This window comes from Clarias gariepinus, chromosome 22, assembly GCF_024256425.1.
Source record: "Clarias gariepinus isolate MV-2021 ecotype Netherlands chromosome 22, CGAR_prim_01v2, whole genome shotgun sequence".
NCBI classification, from domain to species: domain Eukaryota; kingdom Metazoa; phylum Chordata; class Actinopteri; order Siluriformes; family Clariidae; genus Clarias; species Clarias gariepinus.
The window spans coordinates 28790001-28800000 of record NC_071121.1 but is presented as its reverse complement, the minus strand read 5'-3'; the positions used below and the strand labels follow the sequence as shown (position 1 = coordinate 28800000).

The window sequence follows — 10000 nt, the reverse complement described above, 5'->3', positions numbered from 1 at the left end:
GTCTCTGTCTGTCTTCTCTCTCTCCCTCTCTGTCTGTCTCTGTCTGTCTCTCCCTCTCTGTCTGTCTCTTCGTCTCTGTCTGTCTGTCTCTTACTCTCTCTCTCTCTCTCTCTCTCTGTCTCTCTCTCTTTGTTTCTCTCCCTGTCTGTCTGCCTGTCTTTCTCTCTCTCTCTCTCTCTCTCTCTCTCTCTCTGTCTCTTTTAGTAGCTGTAAATCTAATTTATGTTTGCTCCTGTGATTTGCAGGTGATGCACTTTCCTACATTAGCATTCATTCTGCCAAAATGGCAAAGGACATTCGCTCTATCCCTTCTGTGTGTGTGTGTGTGTGTCTGTGTGTGTGACAGAGAGAGAGAGAGAGAGAGAGAAGAGACACTGAAAGACAGGAGACAGAGAGAAACTATGTTTTTGTCCTTAGTCAGAGGATACAGTCGCGACAGTGACTAGAATTCTGATCTGTGTGTGTGTGTGTGTGTTTGTGTGTGTGTGTGTGTGGCAGCTTTGACCTCTAAGGCGTAGAACACAGTGTGTTTTTGCTGTACGTCCCTGTCTGCACAACTGGACAGCATAATGATTAATCAGAACGAAGTGTGTGTGTGTGTGTGTGTGTGTGTGTAAGAGAGAGGGTGTGTGTGTGTGTGTGTGTGTGTGTGTGTGTGTATGAGAGAGACAGAGGTACCGAATGTGTCTGTACAGTTTTGACTTTGTCATCCTACACACACACACACACACACACACACACACACACACACACACACACACTAAAGTTATTGTACTTTTTACCCCAGTTGTAGTTTTTTACTTTTGTACTGAAGCGCCAAGGGCAATGTAGGTAAGGTGTGTGTGTGTGTGTGTGTGTGTGTGTGTGTGTGTGTGTGTGTTTGTTTCAGGTATGTGTTATGACATCACAGAGCCTCAGTGTCACATGTTGGCGTATAACCGGAGCGGCGTGGTGCCGGGGGCGATGGTGGTGAAGACGGGAGAGATGGACATGTTCCTGCGCTTCTTCACCTACCTGAACCGACTCAACTGTTACTCTCACATCATGCTGTTCGGCTGCACCATCGCCCTGCCGCAGTGTGTGACCGACGGGGGAGACACGTGAGTGTGTGTGTGTGTGTGTGTGTGTGTGTGTGTGTGTGTGTGTGTTGGGGTTAATGTGAGGGTAGGGGCTACACCTAGGTGACGCAGACTGTCCCTCTTTGTAAGCAAATATTGTTTTGTGTGTGTGTGCATGTGTGTGTGTGTGTGTGTGTGCATGTGTGTGTGCGTGTGTAGACGTCTGATATTGCCGTGTCAGTCGTTCTGTGAGGCGGCGAAGGAGGGATGTGAATCAGTTCTTCAGATGTTTAACGCCTCCTGGCCGGACTTCCTGCGCTGCTCGCAGTTCCTCAACGTCACCTCGTCAACACCTGGAGCCACGCCCACCTGCTACACCCCGCGTCACGCCAAGGGCCGGGCCGGTGAGTAACACACGCGTGCAACAGAGCAAAATTCCTGTGTGTAAAGTGTGTATACTTTGTAACACTTTAAATGTGTGTGTGTGTGTGTGTGTGTGTGTGTGTGTGTGTGTGTGTTTCTCCAGCTGTGTGTGGCGGCACCGACAGCTTCCTCTGTGCAACAGGAATTTGTGTCTCCCAGAAACTGGTGTGTAATGGGTTTAACGACTGTGACGACTGGAGTGATGAATCTGGCTGTGGTAACACACACACTACACACCAACACTACACACACACACACACACACACTACACACCAACACTACACACACACAAACACTACACACCAACACTACACACACACCAACACGACACACAAACACTACACACCAACCCTACACAAACACTACACACAAACACTACACACACTAGACACACCAACACTACACACCAACACTACACACAAACACTACACACAAACACTACACACACTAGACACACCAACACTACACACCAGCACTACACACCAACACTACACACACACAAACACTACACACAAACACTACACACAAACACTACACACACTAGACACACCAACACTACACACCAACACTACACACAAACACTACACACAAACACTACACACACTAGACACACCAACACTACACACCAACACTACACACAAACACTACACACAAACACTACACACACTAGACACACCAACACTACACACCAGCACTACACACCAACACTACACACACACCAACACTACACACCAACACTACACACAAACACTACACACACTAGACACACCAACACTACACACCAACACTACACACAAACACTACACACAAACACTACACACACTAGACACACCAACACTACACACCAGCACTACACACCAACACTACACACACACAAACACTACACACCAACACTACACACCAACACTACACACAAACACTACACACAAACACTACACACACTAGACACACCAACACTACACACCAACACTACACACAAACACTACACACAAACACTACACACACTAGACACACCAACACTACACACCAACACTACACACCAACACTACACACACACAAACACTACACACAAACACTACACACAAACACCACACACACACACACACACAAACACTACACACAAACACTACACACACACACACACACTACACACAAACACTACACACCAACCCTACACACACACCAACACTACACACAAACACTACACACACACAAACACTACACACAAACACTACACACCAACCCTACACAAACACTACACACACAAACACTACACACAAACACTACACACACAAACACTACACACAAACACTACACACACTAGACAAACACTACACACAAACACTACACACACTAGACACACACACACACACACACTAGACACACACTACACACAAACACTACACACAAACACTACACACAAACACCACACACACACACACACACAAACACTACACACACACAAACACTACAAAAACACTAGGCTTACACACACACAACCACTACACAAACACTACACACACTAGACACACAAAAACTACACACAAACACTAGACACACACACAAACACTACACACACAAGCACACACACACACACAAACACTACACAAACACTATACACACACACACACACACTTAAACACACTGGTTTGTGTTCTTTTGGTCACCAGTATGTTGTGTTTGTGTTAAACATCTTAAACAACCTTACAGCAGTGACATCGGTGGAGGGGAGGGATTAGCAGAGTTTGTCTGTGTGTGTGTGTGTGTGTGTGTGTGTGTGTGTGTATGTGTGTTTGCATGATACTTTGAAGAAACAATTGCCCATCATGCCATGTTTTAACTGTTGCCCTGAGAGACCACATGCTAATGAATTCATTCGCACAAATGAGTCAACACACACACACACACACACGCACACACACACACACACGCACGCACACACACGCACAGTTCTTTTTTTGCCTTCTGTTTGCTTTTGTTCTCGCTCTTGTGTTTGATTGACATTTGAACAATTCCTCTTTATCTGCTCGAGCGTCACATCAGCAGGGTTCTGAAATTCAGAAAGTAGAGAATGAAAGAATTGCAGAATAGCCTTATGTGCTGAAACACACACACACACACTCACACACACACTCACACACTCACACACACACACTTATATATTGTTTAATATATATGTGTTTACTATTTACAGGTTTAGGTGTAACCTTTGTTTTGTTTTGTTTTGATTTAAGGGCTTTAAATGTAAATCACTGTAACAGTAAACGCGCGGTGCTGAAGCGGCGCAGTGAGGGCGTGGCCGTGTTTATGACATCATATAGTTTATAACCTCTACAGTGTTCATTATAGGGTCACCTTTCAATCCTGAAGATTCACATCGTTTTTAAGAACACTGGAAAGTCTTTATTTTTAGAACATTTTATCTTACACTAATCACACACACACACACAGACACACACACACTAATCACACACACACACAGACCACGTGTGTCTCTCTCAGTGTGTGCAGATAGAGAGTTCAGCTGTGGTACGGGCCGCTGTGTGAACACGTCCCTGCTGTGTGACGGGTACGACGACTGTGGGGACCTCAGTGACGAGCACAACTGCAGTGAGCGCACACACACACACACACACACACACAAAGACACACACACAAAGACACACACTGGGATACTTTTGCAAGTGTTTGTCCTATTTTTTTTCTTATATTTTATAAAAATAAAATAAAGCTGGGTCAACGCAGGCTACTGCTAATGGTTTTGTCTTGATGTCTGCCCTTTAACCTTTTGCTGCAGGGTGTGACACGGTGAAGGAGCACCGGTGTGGAGATGGACGCTGCATTCCGCTCGAGTGGCTTTGTGACGGAGACCACGACTGCCTGGACAAGAGCGACGAACTCAACTGCTGTACGTCTGAGTGCAACATTAACTCCACCTTCACACTCGGAAAAACCATGATCTTACTGGCAGCCCCTCATCAGTACTTCATATCTGTGTGTGTGTGTGTGTGTGTGTGTGTGTGTGTGTGTGTGTGTAGCCTGTAAAGCTCAGGGCTTGTTGGAGTGTAAAAACGGACAGTGTATCCCCAGTACCTTTCGCTGTGACGGTGACGAAGACTGCAAGGACGGCAGCGATGAAGAAAACTGCACAAAGCAGCTGCGTGAGTCGCTGCTCCTATACACACTCACACACACACACACACTCACACTTACACACACACACAGCTGCTTCCTCTGACCTTAAGCTACACACATTACTTAAATTCTTTTCACTGTTGTAGTAGCTGCTCTGTTTAACATGTAATACATACTACATACCTAAAATGCGCAGATACACACACACACACACACACACACACACACACACACACACACTTTCACACATCAGAAGTTATTATCACATGCCTGACATACTGCCTGAATGCGAATAGCTCAAACCTGTTGGCTATCGCCTCGTCCGATTGGCTCTTTTATTTCAGGATGGGAATTTAATCTCAATCCGAATAATACACATCCCCTGTACATCACACACACACACACACACACACACACACACACACTGAATAATCAGGGGGAGTACAGTCTAGGAACACATCATACAACAGGTCATGTCACAATAATAACATGAATTTTATTTCATCAGTGAATCATAAAGCTTTTAACGTTTAAAAAAAAATCAGGATAAGAACATTAGAGTTCATGTGAAAGTCAACAGCTTTAAACATCTGTACACACCTGCTCATCCACTTCACACCTCCAGGAATCAGGAGACCACGTCCAAAGTCTGCTTTATTGGTGTGACTGTATAATGTTACAAAAGCAAATAAAAATAACGGGTGATATTCACAGATTATCAGCAACTAATATTAAGGAATTAAATACACCTATGAAGATTTTTATTATTAATAATAATAATAATAATAATAATAATATACACCAACATGAGAAGACATTAACAGGTTGTTAATTGATGTTGATCATTTCTGTTGTATGTAACCGCTGGTCCTGGAGGAACGTTGTTACATGTCACTGTGTCCTGAAATGCATCATTTAATGGTTTAAATGACAATAAAGCCGACTTGCCTTGACCTGAGGTGTAGTATAGAAAGATATAGTATTGATTATATACTCAATAACTTCCAAAGCAATACAAAATGGTATAATGTTACAAAACTCATGTTCCCTCATGTTCCTTCAGGGTATGTTTATTGGCGGGTGCGTATTTGCGGGTGTTTGTTTGCGGGTGTGTGTTTTGGGATGTGTTCAGGTGTGTGTGTTTAGGTGTGTGTATGTGTTTAGGGGTGTTTGGGTATTGATTAGATAAGGATCATATTGGAGGTAATTAGTGTTTCTCACATGAAGAAGTGTGGATATAAGCGTAGTTTCAGCCGAGTATGTTCCCTCAGGTTCCCTCAGGTTCCTGCACGTTCCCTCCTGTTCCCTCATGTTTTCCCATGTTCCTCTCATGTTCCCTCATATTCCCTCATGTTCCCTCATGTTCCCTCATGTTCCCTCATGTTCCTCTCATGTTCCCTCATGTTCCCTCATATTCCCTCATGTTTCCTCATGTTCCTTCATGTTCCTTCGTGTTCCTTCATGATTCCTCGTGTTCCTTCATGTTCCCTCATGTTCCCTCATGTGTATGTTTAGGTATGTTTGTGTTCAGGTGTGTGTTTTTGGGTGTGTATAGTGTATATATACAAGTATAGTTACACAACCCTGATCAGAGGCCAATAGAAGGTCAATTACTACTTTAACGAGTGCTGTCTCTGTGCTGTGATGAGGCCTAAACCCTGACTGATACAGTTCGTTTATGCTATTTCTATGTAGATATGAGCATAGCTGCTATGATACTACCTTTTCCAGAATTTTAGAGATAAAGGGGAGGTTTGACATCGGCCTGTAATTGGACAGCTGACAGGGGTTGAGGTTAGCTTTCTTGATTAGTGGTTTAATAACTGCTAATTTAAGGGATTTAGGAAGATACCCACTGCGCATTTTTCTTATCTGGTTTTGCTGAGATGTACAACTGTGTGTTGTCAGCTTAACAATGAAAACTAATACTACGCTTACGGATTATGTTGCCCAGAGGAAGCATGTAAGGGGAAAAAAAGCAGTGGGCCTAAAACTGAACCCTGTGGAACACCAAACTCCACTAGAGAATATGCAGAATAATCACCATTTAAGTCTACATACTGATAACGATGGGTCAGATAGAATCTGAGCTACATTTTCTAATATGTGAAGAAGAATACTATGATCAATGGTGTCAAAAGCTGCACTGAGGTCGAGTAATACAAGCATAGTTACACAACCCTGATCAGAGGCCAATAGAATGTCATTTACTACTTTAACGAGCGCTGTCTCTGTACTGTGATGAGGCCTAAATCCTGACTGATACAGTTCATGTATGCCATTTCTATGTAGATATGAGCATAGCTGCTCCGCTACTATCTTTTCCAGAATGTTAGAGATAAAGGGGAGGTTTGATATTGGCCTGTAACTGGACAGCTGACAGGGGTCGAGGTCAGGGTTTATGTGTACAGTATGTGTTTAGGGGTGTGTGAGTTTAGTGGTGTTTGTGTTTAGGGGTGTCTGTTTAGGGGTGTCTGTTTAGGGGTGTGTGTTTGGGGGTGTGTTGGGGTGTGTGTGTGTTTGGGGGTGTGTGTATTTGGGTGTGGGTGTTTGGGGGTGTTTTTAGGTGTGTGTGTTTGTTTTGGTCTATTTTGGGTCCTTTTTTGGATGTGTGGGTGTGTGTTAAGGTGTGTGTGTGGGAGTGTGTTTAGGATTGTGTGTGGGTTTGTGTTTTAGTGTGTGTTTGGGTGTGTTTAGGTGTGTATTTGTGTGTATAAAATTTTTTGGCTATAAGAACCGAAACCAAAAACACACTGCTTCAGTACAGATTTATTTACATATTATTATATAAATCAAATACATAATTTAAATATGTACCTTTAATATATGAAGTTTTTTTTTGTAAAAAAAAAATTGTCATTAGCTTTTAAAATCTTGAATTTGATTCCTGTTTGCGTGTGTGTGTCCCTCAGCCCATGGCACGTGTCCTCCAGGACAGCCCAGCTGTATTTCCACTGGTGGTGCCTGTGAGCCGTGCAACACCAGCACCAACTTCAGTGAGTCCACATGGAGCCACCAGATTATTTCCTACACACTCCACTCTACTCTCACTGAACATTTTATCTGGAAAAAACTCTAAAAGACACCTTATACATGTACACTAAGGGGTCTTCACACATTCCTGAGCTGTGTGTGAGAACCCCCTTAGTGCTCCTGCACGCCTCAATCTCCTACACATTAGCTACCAAATGTTACAATATAGTGTCGCTTATAATGTTAGCTAAATGTAACAATAATGTTACTTTAATATCATACACAACGTATACATTCCACTCCATTACAGACTGCTAACACTTCACACTTTACTAAACTGTAACGAACTGATACGATTTCTGTTAAACATTGTAACTAGTCGGGACTTATTTTTCCACTTTTCCACTTATTGTTCCGCCCCATTCGACCCTGGAGTTTTCTCTTCCTGTCCTGTCGGCTCACCTGGAACAGACACCTGGTTCCCCCTGTGCTGGGTTTCCTCTCATGAGCATTCTTCTTATTAATATTTCATCTCATCCACAGTATCTGAATAAATAAGCAGGTGCTGAACAGTCTGGGGCCGCGCCTCAAACCGCCTCATCCTCCTGATATAAGTGCACTGCAGTGTTAGAGGAAATGAAGTGCTCGGCCTCCCCGCACTACGTCTGTGTCGAACTGAGCTGCAGACACACAGACGAATTAGCGAGCATGGTGCTGGTTGGGAACCACCCCAGTGTTGCCACCTGATAGTGACACCCAGGTCTTAGACAGTTCAGTAGCAAGTTGTAGGAAATTTGCATTGTTTTGAGCACTGATCCATTACACAGAGACACAAACCACCTGCAAAGTCCAGGAGGACTGCTACCATACACCTTTCAATAGGTTAAACACCCCCATAATGTGCAATATAGAAGTTCCAGACGATTCTCTAAGAGCTCCTATTACCCAAGGCCGTACCTCTGAATCAAATTTGGGAATGTGAGAAAAGCACCTAACTTACCATAGTGTGTAATATTCATGACGTTGAGGGATGAAGTGGGGAAAGAGAAATTTAAAAGAAAATAAAAGGAGACCATTTTTTCTAAAAAAGTGATGTGTGTGTGTGTGTGTGTGTGTGTGTGTGTGTGTGTGTGTGTGTGTGTGTGACAGGTGCCTGTGAGCCCATCACATTAGAGCTGTGTATGAACCTGCCGTACAACACCACACGGTTCCCGAACTACCTGGGCCACCAGTCTCAGAAGGAGAGCTCAGTGAGCTGGGAGTCATCTCTCTTCCCGGCACTCGTTCAGACAAACTGCTACAAATACCTCATGTTCTTCTCCTGCACCGTCCTCGTGCCCAAGTGCGACTCGCACACACACCAGAAAGTGCCACCCTGCAGGTAAGACGTGTGTGTGTGTAGGTTCTTTATACATTGGTCTAGATTTGTGTCTACCCAGTTTCCACCCAGAGTTGGGACCAGACTCAGGATGTGAACCTCCTATAGAATCAGGAACCATCAGAGGATCTCTGGTTGGAGATTTAGTGGTGGAAGTGATGGAGAATGACCTTCCAGACAGATAGCACCATTGCCCTACCATCAATCAAAAATGTACCTTCACAATGTAGCTTCACCTTCACACAACATATAACCCGATAGACTCTTTGTGTCTGTGTAGGTCTCTCTGCAGGAGCTCTAAAGATCGCTGTGAGTCGGTGCTGAGCATCGTGGGATTGCAGTGGCCTGAGGAAATGGACTGCGCTCAGTTTCCTGATGAAGGACAAGAGAACACACCCTGTCTTCTTCCTGACCCAGATGTAGAAGGTTAGTGTGTGTACCGTTTACTGTTGCCTTAGATGTAGCGTGGGTGTAGCGTCTAACTGCTAGTGTGTGTGTGTGTGTGTGTGTGTTTGTAACAGAGTGTTCCCCCAGTCACTTCAAGTGTCACTCTGGGAGGTGTGTCCTCGCCTCCAAACGCTGTGACGGACACACGGACTGCGACGATGACAGTGATGAGGAACACTGTGGTGAGTGAACACACACACACACACACGCTACATCTTGCAGCACACACACACACACACTGAGTGTGAAGCTCTGACTGTGCAGGGTGTAGAGAGCGCGGACTGTTCGAGTGCCCCTCAGACAAATCCTGCATTAAGAACTCGATGATCTGCGACGGCTTCCCGGACTGCAGCCTCCTGGAGGACGAGAAGAACTGCTGTAAGTGACAGAATCTCACACACACACACACACACGCACACACATACACAGTGTGACCTTAGAATGTATTCTGGAGAATTGATGGATGTGTGTGTGTGTGTGTGTTCCAGCGGTGTGTAATGATAATGAGCTGGAGTGTAATAATCACGAGTGTGTGCACCGGACGCTGTGGTGTGACGGGAGGAAGCACTGCTCAGACAGCTCGGAC

General features: G+C 44.5%; 1 protein-coding gene across 3 annotated transcripts in view; it reads left to right on the top strand.

Annotated features, from left to right (window-relative positions):
- The window catches only part of corin (corin, serine peptidase), a 31725-nt gene that overhangs the window by 14481 nt on the left and 7244 nt on the right, over positions 1-10000 (top strand). For all 3 annotated transcript variants that reach the window (XM_053482381.1, XM_053482382.1, XM_053482383.1), the window contains exons 4-15: positions 890-1100; positions 1278-1462; positions 1585-1698; positions 3984-4091; positions 4279-4389; positions 4520-4642; positions 7529-7612; positions 8739-8970; positions 9248-9393; positions 9489-9596; positions 9679-9792; positions 9903-10000. The exon at positions 9903-10000 is cut by the window's right edge and continues 13 nt beyond it. In XM_053482381.1, coding sequence (XP_053338356.1) covers positions 890-1100; positions 1278-1462; positions 1585-1698; positions 3984-4091; positions 4279-4389; positions 4520-4642; positions 7529-7612; positions 8739-8970; positions 9248-9393; positions 9489-9596; positions 9679-9792; positions 9903-10000 — 1634 coding nt within the window. The remainder of the gene's footprint in view (positions 1-889; positions 1101-1277; positions 1463-1584; positions 1699-3983; positions 4092-4278; positions 4390-4519; positions 4643-7528; positions 7613-8738; positions 8971-9247; positions 9394-9488; positions 9597-9678; positions 9793-9902) is intronic.